Raw genomic sequence first — 16,973 nt, 5'->3', positions numbered from 1 at the left:
TGCCTGACCTAATTAATCATTTAAGTGTGTGCGGTCAAGCAAAAAGCGTAAAGCATAGTCAAATGGAAAATTGAGAAAAGGAGTCGGAAAATGCTAAAAAAAAAAAGTTAAGTGAAATTTAATTCATTTAAACCACTACTTTAAAGATATAATGACTTACTGTAATTATTTAATACCCATGGAAGCCTGGGTATGATTACTTAGTTTTTGATTTGAGGTTCACACATTGGAACAAAAGAGGCTTGAAAGTAAAATGACTATTTCATAGACAATTTTCTGATATGAAGTGAGTTGGAAATGTTTTATCCCTTGAAATCATATTATCTTAATCTTATGCCATGAGGCAATTCTAAGAGGATGTAACTGATATTAGTCAGGTGGTATTACGGTAATGTTAAGGTGTTAAAGATAGTCTAAACTTGCATATGTGATACACACTATTCCACATCATATCTTTTGTATATGGAAGTTCCTCTACCAAATGAGCTTTTCTGGCATGAAAGTAAAATGTAAAAGCGATGCAATCATGTTTGGTCTCCCCTGCATTTGTCATGATATTTTAATAGGAGCCTATTATAAGTAAGGTTGGCACACTGGGTATTTGAGCTCTAGTTAACCTTAGCTGCCAATGTCATCTGCCAAGAAACTGCAAACAGCTGAATAACTTGCCTTTAATAGTAAAATCAACATTGGTTATCCTCCAAAAGCTCTCAAAAGCTTTGTTCTGACCATTTATTCATTAATGTTTACTCAAATGGCTTAGTAATTTGCTACATCAGCTAAATTTAATTAACCAAAGTTAAGAATTAAACTAATTTAAACTCGTTTTACTTGATAAAACTGCGTCTACAAGTTTGGTGGTTTCAACTCTTGTTTGTATATTATCTTACTTTACTTTAACTTTATATAATGTTGCAGTAATCTATAAAATCACCTATATATAAATGTACCTGCATGGTTTCCTTCTCTCTGACAACACGGGCGTTGATTGGCTGGGCGTCACGTGACCTCACAGCTGATTTCGTTGGATGGAGTGTTTTGCTTTGGCCGTTCATCATTTCATGTAGCCATTTCTGGTTAGCGACGCCAAAGTAGCATTAGCAACCATCGTCAGCTGTAGCGAGCTACTATGGCACAGGCAGCACAGGCAAATGTCTTCGACGCGACCAACTCCCAGATTCAGGTGGAGCACGATAAAAAGCGCCGGCAGTTTGTCATAAGACTCAACGGTGAGTTAGACATGTCAACATTAGCATGCTAGCTAGCTATTGTGAGCTAAGATGTTGGTGTAGCTTTCCTCGCTGTCTGTATCGTCGTCGTGCCCTCACTGATGAATCCAGCTGCCATTTCAGACACAGAGGCGTTATTCACTTCATGTAGTTGGGATGTCACGTCTTTAATCGGGGTTTGTTTTGTGTAAAGAGCTGTACAGACGACAGAGCCTTGACTTGTAACTTCACCATTTTGTTTTCTTGGCACGACGTAAATATTTTCTTCCTTCATTTCCTGAAAGAAAACGTACAACCTTCAATAACACCCACTCCCGACAGACACTGCTGAACGTCTATTACTCCTCTTAGTGAAGTTGTCGTGTTACTCTTCTCCCCAGCCTTTACAAGGTTTGCTTAAAACATCAGTCATCCACCAATCAATTTCCTCAATTTAAATTTCACTGCACTAGTTAGACTTTTTATGGGCTGTGGCACTCCCATTTGTTTAAGTCTAGTTACCCTTTTTGGGATTTAAACAATATGAGTTCATGATAAACTGGTATACAGTTGTTTTGAATGTAATGTTTCATGTTTTATTGACATGATTATCTAAGAGCTTAAATGATTTTTCACTTAACAGCTGTGTGAGCTGTGTTTACAGCAAAAAGCTGAAAGCCATTCTTCCTTGTTTGTTTTTTTTTCAATCTCTGTCTTCTCTCCACGCTACATTGTCCTTATCCACAAGTACTTGTCTGTACCTGTCTAGTTGTTGTGTTTTTGTCTTGAAGTTAGGAGGCCACTGACTGTGACACCACATCACATGGTATCAAGGCAATGACTTGAGGTCAAAATACTCATGCCTTGTCATCTTGATCAATTACCTAGCCTGTGGGCTTACACTAGGCTTTAAATCAGAAAACTTTCTATTGGATGATTGTGTTGTATGTGTGAGATTGATGGCGTGCTATGAGTGTGACTGTCATCATTTTTTATAAGTATGCTATACTACGTTTTTCCTTAAACTGACAGTTAATCAAGTATTATGTGTATCCCCCTAGCAAGGTGGTGTCAAATTGCTGCTTGTAAACTGTGGAAAAGTGGGTTGGGTGGGGACCTATTTCACAGCTACTTGCGTCTGTCCTCAGGATCACACGACCGTGCAGTTCTTCTGTATGAATACGTTGGGAAGAAGACAGTGGATCTGCAACACACTGAAGTGCCAGATGCTTACAGAGGAAGAGGAATAGCCAAACACCTGGCCAAGGTAAAACTCATTTTGACTATGCGCACATGCACGCTTTGGTCCAGTGTGTAGGATTTAGGAGAATCTAATGGTAGAAGTGGAATATACGATTATGTTGTCATTAGTGTATAACCTCCTGAAATTGAGAAAAAGTTGTGTTCTCGTTACCCTAATATGAGCCTTTTATATCTGTCATGTTTCTACAGTAGCACAGAACAGACAAACCAAACACTGACTCTAGAGAGGGCCTTTCACTGATAGATTTCACTAAATCATACACACTAGACCTTTTTAATAGTGTGAGTTGTAAATGGAAAACTAGCATTTTGTATTTATTATGAATTTATTAAAAAACTAAAAATAATAAAAAACCTTTCACCCTCAGAGACACTTCAAAGTGAATAGCATTGTGTGCATATGAACCCAAATTAGACTAATGATTAGCTGTAGGGCCAGCTTAGTTCATGAATAGTGAATAGCCTTATTTAGATTTTATCACTAGTAATTTTACCACTTATATATTGGAAGCCAACTCAAGCACATTTCACATATGACCAAAGTGTCCATATAAAATGCTGTTTGAAAATTTCAATGTGATTTTATGCTCTTGTGATGGCAGGCAGCCATGGATTTTGTGGTGGAAGAGGATCTGAAAGCCCACCTGACCTGCTGGTACATTCAGAAATACGTCAAAGAGAATCCTCAGCCTCAGTACTTTGAACATATTTATCAATGATGCTACACGGTGCTCTGACAAAGACGAGAAAGAGAAAGAGACTCTAAGGGGATAAATACTGTGTGGCAGCATGCATTGGAGTCACAAGCCGATATACAACAAAGGACCGTCCAGGCATTGTTAAACATGACACTGAGTGACTCCAGACGCAACTGACCTCACAGCAAAGACGTCCGTGAGCTGAACGTTGCGTCGACGGGTCAGTTATGTCCATAACACGGGGATACACCCTCATCAGAAACAGGAAGTGAATCAGCTGGTCACGACTTGTTAAAACCATGAGCAAATGAACTAACCAAAGCTGAATCCTGTTACCTCAGACAGAACCCTTCAGGATGAATACCTATCACTGGCTTGAAGGTTGCAAGCAGAGCTATAAGATGACCAATCCAGGCGTCTCTCTCCATGATGGTTCGGACTGAAGCAATGAGGGCTTCACTGATGCTTAAACTGTGATGACTTTTATATTTAGACCCCCTTTTGATATTCTATGGCTTTCTTTTAGTCTTTTTTTTATTTTTTATTTTACTTTCCACTCCTCTCTTACGAAATTGTGTTTCTAAGGCTAATGCTAATTTAGTAGATTGTTAATCCTGAATGCTTCTATCAAGCTACTCAGAAGAGGGTTTTTTGGTGGGTTAAGGGTCTTATTAAAAAATATAATCTTTATTTCGAAGATTTTTATTCCTGAACTCTCAATTTGGTTCCAGTGCTAATGTATCCACTTCAGTTCTTCCCAGTAACAGAAACTTACTGTCCATTATTGGAGTTATAAATTGACTAGTCAAAGATGCAGGGATTTATGAACCAAAGAACCTGAAACTGAGGATGTCTAACTCTGGAGACACAATCCTGAACAAGCCTCAAGACAAAACTCATCATTTCCTCTATTGTATGTGTTAAATGTTACAAATACACATGTGATACATTGGGTCTGAAGCTTGTCACTGTGTGGTACAACTACTCAGCGTGGATATGGATAAACATCTCTGCACTGCTATATTCAGGGCATTTACATTCTATGGTGTCAAGCGTTCTTTGTTCTGTCATTCAGGGAAAATAGACTGGATGGGCGAAATCAGAAATCATTTGATCTGTTTTGTTTTTCTCTTACCCACAAGGCTTCCTTCACCAGCTGATGTCGAAATAATAAAGGTCATCATAGGAGAAAACTTTAACTGAAAACAAAAAAAGGTTAACTGTGGATTCACTTTTTGGGCTCTTTGGGAGCTTTTGCTGTCGACAATCTTAAATGTTGAGGAGAAACATACCTCAGGTTACTCAACACACTCTGCCAGGACACACATCTGCTTTAATCACTAAGAGGTAATCGCAGGAAACCACTTTCCCTTTATACAACTTTCCTTTAGGTGACACACATCCATTGTTAGGCCAACATATTCAAGGTGTTTGTTTGTTTGTTTGTTTATATTTGTGTGTTTTCTGGAATGGATGTTTTGAGCATATGGATCCACCAAATGCGTCAAAATGTACCAATCCATGTTATATTGTTTTGTGCTTGAGACTTTTTTCCATTCTTGTTGTCTATCAATAAATAAATCAAGTACTTATCACACTATTAATGTCAAAGGTTGTACTTTTAACAAAACAGATGAAGAAGCACATACAGGCCGCTTCAAAGAGAAGATTTGATTCGGTGCAATACATTTTAAGGCCGTGTGTATTTATCATTGCTTGACTGTTAGCAGAAATATTTACAGAATATTTTTTGAAGATGTAATTACAACAATATGACTCAGCAGAGATTGTGTTGTTTGTTTCAGTGTTAGATATTGATGTCCACCTCAAAAAATGTTTTGTTGGTAAGATGAACACAAGCACGGTGGAATAATTACATGTACAGTAAATCAAAGAGCTATTTAAAGACATTACATTTTAAACTATGCATGTTGTGTATCATGGCAAGGCAGTTTACATATTTCTCTGATAAACAGACATTAACATCTTACAACAAACTGCACCAATAATAACTGAGCTTTGCTGATATTTTTTAACTACATTCTGGCCCCACCTGTTGATAGTATTGTGAATGACAATGTAGATGTTGTAATTCAAAGTGTTGGGTCAGCAGAAAAAATGAGCACTAGTTTTATTTTTGTGCGGTTAACAATGCAGGAGGAAACACTTCGAATGGATGTGAAGGACACAAAGCTGCTAGTTTATTTCCCATTAGAAAGACACATGAAGTTCTCAAGACTTTCACCAACTACAGAACATGGAAGAAGTGAACTCACTTTGCTGCAATGCTGCAAAGACGTGGTACATTAAACAAGCCTCTCATAAAACACCTCAAAACATCAAAATGTATAAACTCAAATGGATGTCTAAAGTCCTCTGGAATAACCAAATGTCAGTCAGTGAAAGAGATTTAGGTCCACACCTACCACTCATACACTGGGGGTTTTAGCAACACGTCCATGTCACTTATTCTACAGACTCCAGTATATTTAGTCTTGATATACTTAAATTTGACTAATCGTGGGCCAAAAAAAACCTGGTTGAAAAAGACTAGGCCTGGGCATTAATATTTATTATGTAACATGTCTTTGGCCTTATTTTGTTATAATATTTTTATAAAATACATGTAGTCTGTTCACCATGCTGCCACCTGGAAAAAGATAAGTATTCACGGTCATGCCACCAGACTACAGAGCAGCTTCTTTCCCCAGGCTGTGAGGCTCCTAATTCATCATCTACACTCCATGTTATAAAATAGATGCAGCACAAAGGACGCAAACAATTGTGTTTTAAAAACTGACAATAAATTGACCTTAAAACCTTGTATATCAGACTGGTCAAAGCACCAGTGTTAATTAAAAATGTACTCTAAATTTCTAATTTCTACCAGGAACTATCTGATCGAGGAATGAATAAACATCCGTAAATATGACCAAGCATTCGAAAGCCAACTTCCAATTCTTCACAGTTTTCGATACCTTAATAGGATGTTGTAAATGTTGTAAAGTAGGAATACAATATAAAGAACTGAGAAGGGAGTAGGATGGCCAGGGGGCACTGAAAAGACTCAAGGCCTCAGTATTCATACAATCCTGACTACAGCCCTGGCTGCAACTACTTTCTTTCATTCTTTTTTTAACAAACTTTTTTTTTTCATTAATAGATTAATAATTAAAACATGAATTTATTAATACTTTCCCAACAAATAAGCATGTGATGTAAATCCAAATAGCCTATATTAGCTGAACTGGTTCTTGGTGGTATAGGCTATTACATATTTCAGGTCCTGAAGGGGCCATAGTTTAAATAACATTCAAAATCACAGCAGCATCGTCGATATACATTATTGATTGCTTGGATTTTTATTGATTATTCACGCATGCGCCATTGAGCTCTTACAATTGTTGTCACAGGCACAGCGTTTAGTTTCAGCTGATCCCACATTCCTGAACGTAACCATTATAGTTGTGACAGCCAAAGAGCCTCAGGTTACAGCACGCGGACAGGCAGTCCATACCAGTACACGGGAACACAGAGACAGTGCACGCGAGGGCACCATACGGGTCTAAGTACTAGACGTCTAGAAACACAAATCTTACGACAAACCGAGTTGGATAAAAACGCTATATTACATACTGTATACAGATGTAACGATGTATGCATCTACTTGCTGCCCAATTAAATATTTAAATATCTAAATGGCTTTTTTGTTTATTTCATATACAGTGTTGCTAGTACGTTATATTTTAAACAAACATACCTCTGTTCCTTTGTGTTAAGTTTATTTGTAATATGGTCTGACCTCTCAAACTTCTGTGCTATTATAAAATACGTAACGGCAGGTACGCTGCTTTTAAAGCATCGAGGGAATTGTAGTCCGCATTCGAGTCCAAATGATGCCTCGACTGCGTTGACACACTACATTACCCAGAAAGCTGGGTTCTGTCATACGTCAACTGCAATCACGGTTGTATCTCCAACATGGCGTCGCTGGGAAGGAGGCGCGGTGTCCCAGTAAGCAGGGAGAGGTCAGTTACTCCACATCTTGGTCATTAAACGAAAATGTTTTAATATGATACATTGTTTCGTAGCTGACACCATTCGCGGGAACCCGAACATGCATGTCGTTTTGGATTCAAAGTTAAACGCCAAAACGACAAGTCGGAATTTTGTCCCATGGTTAGCTAACGTTAGCTGGCTAACGTGTACAGTTAGCTAACGTTAGCAAGGAAACAAACTAGCAGCTCATGTGATGTTTTGGTTATTTCACATCAAGCGATTACCGGTGGGAAAAGTTTCGTTTAGCCGTGCATGGGTGCAAACGCTGATGTGATATGCCACGGCTCTCATGCTACATAATACTGGCAGAGCTAACATTTTTTTCCGCTGTGTTTGTCGACCTGTTCTCAAAGTAAAACGGTCTTCAACTTAGCTGGCCAGTACTCCAACTTTGTACCATGAGAGTTAGCCAATGCTATCTAACCGACGCTCAGGTACATTGTGTCCCTCACACGTTGGTCCTAAAATTATTATTCGATGTTTCTTCATGTTTTTAACCCCCTAAGGCAATGACCCGCTGTCTTGAGGCAGGATAAACTTATGATTTATCTATTTATTTGTTAAGGTTTGGTTGTCAACATGCAATAGGAGGCCTCAGAGTATTGACACTGATGCACACATGTGTGCTTGTCATGTTTAAAGGTGACTTACAAATAAACGGACACATTAGTTTACAGAGGTGTTAGGACCGAATATATGAGATGATCCACAGGGAAGAGTTAATTGTAGAAATGGATTTAACAAGTTAAATATTAAAGAATTGTAAGTTACTTTTGAGTTACTCCATATTTCTCATTCAGTTATTTTTTGACAGCAGTTGACCTCTAAAAACTTGTGAGAGTTTGGTCATTTTGACATTTTATAATCGGTGTAAAACAACGTGGAGTGAAATGACTCATGATACCAAGGCCTACACATGTGAAATGATTGTTATCAAGATGTGGAGTCGCATATAGTGAAGGACACATTAAAGAAAACAAGTTAAAATGGGCTTCAAAATGTTGTAAATCAGTACTCGCGCTCACTCATCACCACATTTTATATTCTAGAGGTCACAGACACCAACTTTCCATCAATAATGTATTATTTCAATGTCGTCAACTCCTGGGACAGTCATGTAATCATGTAGTTAGTTCAGTACCATGGATTACTGAATAATAGCAGCAGATTAACAATAAATCCTATACTGAATCTTTTCAGCGGAAGATATCATATATGCTTCTTTTTTTCTTTTTCTTTTTTTTTTTTTTTTTTTTTTTTTTACAGATTATTTGTTAGTTATGGTGGTGAGACATGTGTTTTGGTTTGCGAAACCTTTAACTTAGAAATGTAATTGACAAACCCTTTTTGTCTTAGCTTTTGTGGACAAGTGTTATTCACAGATTCATGAAAAATGGGCAGGTTGGTATTAAAAGTTAGGCCATTCTTATATTGAGTCTTGTTACACTGCTCTCTATCCTTTCTCTAACTTTCTTTGCTGGTGTTTCTGTTTCTGCGCAGGGGAGTGATGGCGGCGACAGACTGCTACATTGTGCACGAGATCTACAACGGGGAGAATGCGCAGGACCAGTTTGAGTATGAGCTGGAGCAGGCACTGGAGGCCCAGTATAAATACATTGTTATCGAGCCCACACGCATCGGAGATGAGACGGCCCGATGGATTACCGTGGGCAACTGCCTGCACAAGACGGCCGTGTTGTCGGGCGCCGCTTGCCTCCTGACGCCACTTTCACTGCCTCCTGAATACTCGCGTTATGTGGCGCTGCCCGCTGGCGCCCTCAGTGTGGCCTGCTCTGCCCTCTACGGGATTTCATGGCAATTTGACCCCTGCTGCAAGTATCAGGTGGAATACGACAGCCAAAAACTCTCGCGGCTGCCCCTGCATACGCTCACCTCCTCGACGCCCGTGGTGTTGGTACGCAGGGATGACGTCCACAGAAAGAGACTCCATAATACGATAGCACTGGCTGCCCTGGCGTATTGCGCCAAGAAGATCTACGAACTCTATGCGGTATGAGTGCACTCTGAAGAGGGTTTAAGAACCAACAGAAAAAAGGAAAAAACATACAAAAAAAGAACCTATCCACCCCCAGATGTAAGAAAAGTGGAAGTCACGATCAGGCCCAGCATTAAGCTCCACACATGTGGTGGGTGCTTCCATTTTGAACTTTGATCAGAGGGATATAGTTAAAACTAGACGGAATTGTTTTTTCCCTTACGTTTCCTTTACTTCTATGTGACGACAACAGCACACTTATCTCCGTAGTACCCTTGCGTCTCCTGCCCTTCGCCCTCCACCTGCATCCTTGACACACAACATGCTAGTGCACAAGGGTATGACAGCAGTTCCTCTGGACTGACTTGTATTGACTTGAAATGGACCGTCATGATTTGAGTACCAAGCTCCTCTTTCCTTCGTAGTTTTACTGTACCCCTTTCTTGCTGATCAGTACATCATCCTTTCATTAAACATTAGGATATTTCAAACTCACTTTTCTGTATTTTATTTGACTTTTTTCATTAAATGGATTCTATGTGATGTCCTAAAAAGCGCAAATAGCCGCAACTTATTTGAAATTGTGTCTTGTTCATGTAGAATTTTTTGTTTAAAGAGTGCGAGTCAGATCTTATGCGACAATGCTGTGGCTCAATGTCCTTATTGGACAAAATACTAACATTTGGAAAGTCACAGTTTACACATGTTTCTAATAATATATATTGCATTAAAATGAAGCCAAACTATCACAATTGAAATTTAAATATAGACACTATTTGACACTACAGATAATAATTACACAGCAAATTCTAAATTCGTAATTTCTTGCATTTATTTTTCCAGTGGTGCTTGTTATGAGCTGCTGTCTTTAAAAATTTGGGGACCCAGGAGATTATAATAAGCAAAAATAAGTATGGATGAAGTGGAGAAGTGGAATAAAGTGGAATTCAGATGTGAATTGGGTGAATTTTACAAGTCACACTAATTGCTTTACAGACACTGACTTAAAAGTAAGTCTTGTTTAAATGTCCTTATTTAAATGACGCTCCACAAACACTTTTATTTCTTTGACAGCAGGAAATTAGCGAATTAAAACCTTTTATGATACAGCTGTTCATGCAGAGTTTCCTGAAGAGAATTTCATGTAAATCCCTGAAAAGCTCCATTAAACAATGTATCAGAAATGAATTCCATCTGTGAAGTTGCTTCAAGGTTTGAAAGTGTTGGAGATGTTTCAGTAAGTAGTGTGATCACACATGTGAACAGACGGCTGTGATTGTTAGCAGTCAATCACATAAATGTGTAAGTTTTGCCTTTGCTTCATCACAATATTTTGTCAATTTCTGACATGAACAGGGAAGCTATAATATGTTTAACACTGTTTTAAATTGAGAGTGTTGATTGCGTTGTTGATGAAATTGTTGACATTGATAAATATCAAACTATTATCTTGAAATTTAGAACAGGCTGCTTTTGCTTTTTTTAAATCAGTAAATGGGGCTTCCATTGGTGAATTGCATAGTTTTTGAATAATTGTGCTCGGTGTTTGAAAGCGCCTGCCAGCACCTCAGACAACTGAGACCCTGGCTGCTGGCTGTCGGCTGACAAAATTCAGTTTGACACATTGAACTGAAACCTCAGCCTTTGTTCAGGTTTGCTGTGTGTTGGACCTGGTAAACCACAGACACTGTGTTCTGCAGCTCATACATTTCCCGTGTCATTTTGAAGTTGCATAAAATACATTCATGCATACAGAGTATGCAAAACCATACAACATACCTTTATGGGATGAGCAGAGACCTCAACATTGAAGCAGAGGGATAAGTACACTGATGAATGGCCTGAAACAGCCTCTTTAGATTGCTGATTTGTGACCTGAGCAGGGTAATTATCTGTCAGCTGACCTGCTGCTGACACAAGTGCTGATCCAGTGAAGTTGGGCTGATTGATGACTGTATGTTTATCAACTATTTTAAGGCTGCTGTCTTAGTTCAAGTAGCATAGGGATGCTGACAGTAATGGTAAAAGCTAGTCCCGTCTCCAGTTATTACCATGACTTCGTTATCCCTTTAGGTTTTTAGGTGGCTGGAGGAAAAACAGTCTGAAGTCCAAAGTCTAAATAATTATAGACCAGTATCCAACCTTCCCTTCTTCTCTAAAGTCTTGGAAAGAGTTGTGTCCCAGCAACCTTAAGGCTACCTACTTAGTAATAATCTCTCTCTCACACACACATATGTATATTTGTACATACATCGATCAGACATAACATTATGACCACCTGCCTAATCTTGTGAAGGTTCCCCTTGTGCAGCCAAAACAGCTCTGACCTGTCAAGACATGGACTTAAGACCTCTGAGGGTGTCCTGTGGTGTCTGGCACCAGGGCGTTTTATAGTGGATCCTCTGGGTCCTGTATGTTGGGGGGTGGGGCCGCCAGGATCAGACCTGCTCCAGCACGTCTTACAGATGCTCGATCAGATTGGGATCTGGGGAATTTGGAGGCCCGGTCAACACCTTGGGCCCTTTATTGTGTTCCTCGAGCTGTTCCTGGGCAGTGTTTGCAGTGTGTCAGGGCACATTGTCCTGCTGGGGGGCCACTGCCATCGGGTAGTGTTGTTGTGATGAGGGGGTGTACTTGGTCCACAACAGTGTTTGGATGGGTGGTGTGTGTCAAGTGGCAATCACATGAATACCAGCACCCAAGGTTTCCCAGCAGAATATCGCATTGTGATGAGATGATGATGTACAAATATACGTGTGTGTGTGTGTGTGTATTAAGGTGTCCCAGCAACCTTAAGGCTACCTACTTAATAATAACCACACACACACACAACACACAGCCAACTGACACAACACACAGCCAACTGGCTCACCGAGCCTTCAACTCCCATAACTCTTAGCGGGCATCACAGCCGGAAGTTCCCCTCTAAACACGCTCCGGTCGGTCGGGTCCCTGTGAGAAGACCCCGGAACTGTTCGTGTCACCGGTTCACGCTGCTGAGTTGTAAAGCTGGACAACAGTTCAGGTGAGTTTGGCTGTAGACGAACACTTGACAATGAATTATTAGTGAATTACAGTGTGGAAGCTAGCTAGCGTTAGCATTAGCGCCCCCAGCCATCTATTTTAGCTAGCTTTCCTAGTCAGTGCACACCAAGCGCTTTGTGTTTCTCATTTCTAAGTAAAGGTTTGAACGTCTGACCCATTATATATTATGTGCTCTTGTGAAATGTTAAAGTAGCCGTCATTATTATCATTGTTAGGTATGCGTCACTAAAGATGCTAATCTTAACAAAGGGAGTTCGACCTCAGTAGTTCAAGTGACTTAAAGCACATTTTCCTCATAAATAGGCAGATTAATGCAGCATGGTGCTCCAAAATATTGTCAGATTAGATCCGATCTATAATCTGGTTAATCTGTGGTGTGAATATGTGTCCCATTTCACTTTGGTGTTCAGCATCCAACTGGTAAAATCACTTGTTAAAGGGCAAATCAGCATGTATTCAGGAAGCAGAGTATTGTAATCACTATCAATTAGATATTATGCACTATTAGCCACTATTATTATGGCTATAAATTGACTAAATTCCATATTATTTTCACTTTGAATGTCCTCTTTTATAAGATATTCCTGATACTTATATGCTAAACAGTTCATCTCAGTTTGTGTGTCTCTCTGTGTGTGTGTGTGCTCATGATATGTTTATACTTGTCACTGTTGCCATGCTGGTTGTTTGTGCTGTGCTTTGGAGACAGGACAAGTGGAAGAGGCTTAACTAAATGCACTGGACATTACAACATTAAAAATCCCTTTAGCATGGGGAGGCCTGAGGGCTTATGAATCACACACGTCAAGGTCACTCCGCCCGGCTTGTTTATGATTTTCTGGATGAAACTAGTTTGTGAACCAAAGAATAATGCTGCAACAAGCATTTTATGTTTTGGCAAAAAAATATATCCATTATTTTTTAAATGATAAATTATTTAGCCTATAAAATGTAAAAGATAATGAAAAAGTTTTGTCTTGAGATTACCTACTTAGATTATGTTCAGATAATAAAATCCCAAAGTGTGACTTCTCTGCAATGAATGGATGTGAATTTTGTAATATCGCTATTCGCTTCGAAATTAAATTCTTTCAACTTGTGTCTGCAGGAAGCTCGTGCGGAGTGATTGTCAGCCATGGACCGTGTCATGGGCGGAGGAGTGCTTCAGCTGGTTTTAGCGTGTGCGGGGGTCCTGCTGCTTTATCGGATACTTGCCCGCCTCAGACCAGGAGCAGCTCTGCAGGATGCCGTGGTGGTCATCACAGGGGCCAGCTCTGGACTGGGGAAAGGTTGGCCTTCTGCTGTTTTTTTTCTTCTCTTCAGCTTAGATGTAGATGCGCTCTACAAATCACATCATATTGATATGCAGACATTCCCTTTGAGTTGGGTAGTAGTCAGATAACTTAAAGTAACATGTTTCCTGTTGTTGTGCAAGTGCTTGATAGTCACCATGAACAAGAGGTGTGCTTTCTGCGTTGTAGAGTGTGCACGGGTCTTCCACGCCGCAGGGGCTCGGCTGGTGCTGTGTGGACGAGATGCAGGCCGCCTGCAGCAGGTGGTCCAGGAGCTGACAGCAAGTTCAACAGGGTCACAGCGGCAGGTGTGTATGCCACTGAGCTTTGCCCACTAGATTCCCTGCTCTGTGTCCCTCTATTGTATATTATTTTGTCTCAAATTCAATATTTGAAGTAAAAAATAAGCTTTTTTGCAGCTCTTTCCTTTACTTTTAAGCTCCAAGAATCATAGATCATTTTGAATACAGTCATATAGAGATGGTATTTATCTGATAATGACAGTGAGGTGTGAAATAACTCTTCTGTTCTGTTCAACCACCAGACTTACACGCCCAGCACTGTTATCTTTGACCTGGCTGACACAGACACAGTGGACAGAGCTGCAGAGGAGATCCTGAAGTGTTATGGACAAGTGGATGTCCTCATCAACAATGCTGGAATCAGCTACCGTGGCAACATACTGGATACCCACGTTTCAGTTCAGCGAGATGTTATGGAAACAAATTACTTTGGGCCCATTGCTCTCACTCAAGGTGAGTGAGGAGTGCAGCCTGGGCTTTTTGATGCCATATCTGAGCAGAATATGGCATCAAAAAATCAGAAATGAGAGCTAGATTTTCATGGCCATTTCATGGTTGCAGTTCCTCCACTCACTAATTCTTCTTTCCTCCCTTACAGCTCTCCTGCCCTCAATGGTTCGCCGGCGCAGTGGCCACATCGTGGTCATTAGCAGTGTCCAGGGCAAGATAGCCATTCCCTACAGATCAGCTTGTAAGTTGTTTTTCCCCATTTAATTAAAGCAAACAAATACCCAAGAACTCTTTTAATCTGTGGCGTTAATTGGAGATGAAGCAGGACTCTGTTTTCTACACACTGTGGTCAGACGCAGCTTCTAAGCACGCCACCCAGGCCTACTTCGACTGCTTACGGGCCGAGATGGAGCGCCACCGGATTCCAGTGACTGTGATCAGTCCTGGGTACATCCGAACCAACCTGTCGGTCAACGCTGTCACTGGAGACGGCTCCAAGTATGGAGGTGAGGTGGATTTGAATTGGTGGTGAAACAAGTGTGACAGCATTTAGACTAATAGTAAGAGAATATCGATCAGTGAGACAACTATTTTATACAGTGTATAAAAAATGTAGAATGAAGGTGGCAAACACTTTTTCACTCAACTTTACAACAATTAATGTTTGTAAGCAAACTGCTGCTACTTTTGTTGCAGCAATCACAAGCAGTGCACAATTAGAGACAGGTTTTTTTCAACTCCCTCAACTCTTCAGCTCACTTGTGTGTGAAGCAGGGTACTGGTTTTTCTGGCCTCTGCTAGCATTGCAAGTAAACGGTTACTGTGGCTGAACAAGCAAAGAAAAGATTGCTGACTACAGAAACAAGTGTGAATCCATAGATGTCATAGATGACACTGTTTGGATCTTCGTAGAGTGAAGTCCAAAAACACACCTGCCATTAACGCTTAGGTGCCAGCAAAGAGAAGAGATCTTTGAGATTGTTACTTAAAGACTTTAAGGGGATGCAAAAGGATAAGTATGAAGAAAATAAAAAAATAATCAAGTTAAGACAACAACAACTTAAGATAAACTTTAAACACTTTTCTGTATTATAGTCAATCTACTGACTTTCCTGTGTCATTGATGCAACATGTTTCCTGTTTTAGTTTTGGATAAAACCACAGCAACGGGTCGTGACCCGCAGGAAGTGGCTCTGGCCGTTCTGAAGGCTGTCCGTCAGAGGAGCAAAGATGTTGTTTTGGCGGGACCTCTGCCCAATCTAGCCATCTACCTCCGCACACTGTGGCCTGCACTCTTCTTCAAACTGATGTCCTCTCGCGCACGCAAGGAGCAGAAACCTAAAGACGAGTGACGCAGCAGCAGGAGAAGAACAAGAGGCTCTGAACAGGAGGCATGTCAGATGCACATGGACCAATACAGGAAACAGACTGCTTTACATGGAGGCCAAATGGACAGGAGATGTTGATCTCTTTATCTAGTACCACTTCTTCTCTAGTAACATGTGCTTGCAGTGTTACATGTATGGCCTCCGAAACACAGCAGAGACCTGTGCGTTGTAAGGCTGTCGCAGGAATTATCTTTAAAGAGTGTGACCTGTAAATGTGTTTTACTAACAAGACTGAGAACTGTTCTGTTGTGAGCATGTGATGCCGTTGAATTGACTTGACTACTTTACATGAATTTGGATTACAAATAAAATGCTCAAGCTGTTATCTATAAGCAGGAGTGTTAATGTTTAACCTGTTATTTAGCTGTTAGAGGTCCAGTGTGTAGGATGTAGGTGGATCTATTGGCGGAAATACAGATATTTGTGTCAAATAAAAACAACCCTTTTAAAAAAGATGCTCTGGTTTTGTGGCAGAAATGAAATATAACATTCAAAATGTTTTCATTTGGGTATAGTCACCTGAAACTAAGCATTTCTGTTAGTCCTCTCCCATGGAGTGCACAGTGTTTCTACAATAGCCCAGAACAGACAAACCAAACAGCCTTTTGCAGCAGCCATGCAGGGAATGGGGAGACCAGGGTTGTTCAGTTGGTTCTGATCTATAACTTCAATGATAAGATGCCACCAAATCCTCTACACTGGTCCTTTTAATAATCAGGTTTGGGTAATTTTCTCTGTTATTTTCCTCTCACTGTCTTCTGCTGTCCCACTCATGAATATCTTCCCTAAAAGCCTGTAGCCTCACATTTCAAGGAGTGAACAAGAGATAAGATTTATTTGTTAATAATAAACTGTACTGCTGTGAATGTCGACAATGTGAACAGTAGATACAAGTGTACGAGAACAACTTACAGGATGCAGGATTTGATGATGGTATCGTAAATGGTGTTTCAGCAAAGGATCGACCCACAATACCGACTATGATTACAAAAAGAACACTTTATCAACGATTTTGTCAGATGTTAGATGTGGTAGAGCACCTGACGTGTCTGCATCATCTGTACAATGTGGCAGAGAGCACACTACTGAAAATGATTTACAATAAGATGCTTTTTATACATGGAGAGGAAGGAAATGCTGCTAATCTCTGTTCAGAAAAAGATTTCCTGTTTGAGCCAAGCAGTTTTCAACTGTGTCATCACAATGTTTCTGTCCCGTATATTACTGTCCATTCAATTAAATGCATTAATGTGTTATTTTAATAGGTGAGCA

At 40.1% G+C, this 16,973-nt stretch overlaps 3 protein-coding genes across 3 annotated transcripts; all 3 read left to right on the top strand.

Moving 5' to 3' along the window:
• Window positions 1-998: 998 nt before the first annotated feature.
• On the top strand, window positions 999-4,769 carry natd1 (protein NATD1). Its single transcript, XM_084370832.1, has 3 exons — window positions 999-1,229; window positions 2,357-2,475; window positions 3,074-4,769. The coding sequence occupies exons 1-3, from the start codon at window positions 1,130-1,132 to the stop codon at window positions 3,188-3,190; spliced, it is 336 nt and encodes a 111-aa protein (XP_084226958.1). The 5' UTR covers window positions 999-1,129; the 3' UTR covers window positions 3,191-4,769.
• Window positions 4,770-7,103: 2,334 nt separating this feature from the next.
• Window positions 7,104-9,719, top strand: tmem11 (transmembrane protein 11). Its single transcript, XM_084370785.1, has 2 exons — window positions 7,104-7,197; window positions 8,729-9,719. Exons 1-2 carry the CDS (start codon window positions 7,151-7,153, stop codon window positions 9,243-9,245), a joined length of 564 nt encoding a protein of 187 aa, XP_084226911.1. The 5' UTR covers window positions 7,104-7,150; the 3' UTR covers window positions 9,246-9,719.
• A 2,409-nt stretch (window positions 9,720-12,128) lies between these two features.
• On the top strand, window positions 12,129-16,026 carry dhrs7b (dehydrogenase/reductase (SDR family) member 7B). The gene is made up of 7 exons (XM_084371593.1): window positions 12,129-12,249; window positions 13,378-13,558; window positions 13,751-13,869; window positions 14,106-14,316; window positions 14,462-14,554; window positions 14,667-14,819; window positions 15,460-16,026. Exons 2-7 carry the CDS (start codon window positions 13,405-13,407, stop codon window positions 15,663-15,665), a joined length of 936 nt encoding a protein of 311 aa, XP_084227719.1. The 5' UTR covers window positions 12,129-12,249; window positions 13,378-13,404; the 3' UTR covers window positions 15,666-16,026.
• Window positions 16,027-16,973: the final 947 nt, after the last annotated feature.

This window comes from Pagrus pagrus (genome assembly GCF_965226575.1).
Source record: "Pagrus pagrus genome assembly, chromosome: 13".
Lineage (NCBI taxonomy): Eukaryota > Metazoa > Chordata > Actinopteri > Spariformes > Sparidae > Pagrus > Pagrus pagrus.
This window is presented reverse-complemented; position numbering and strand designations above follow the sequence as displayed.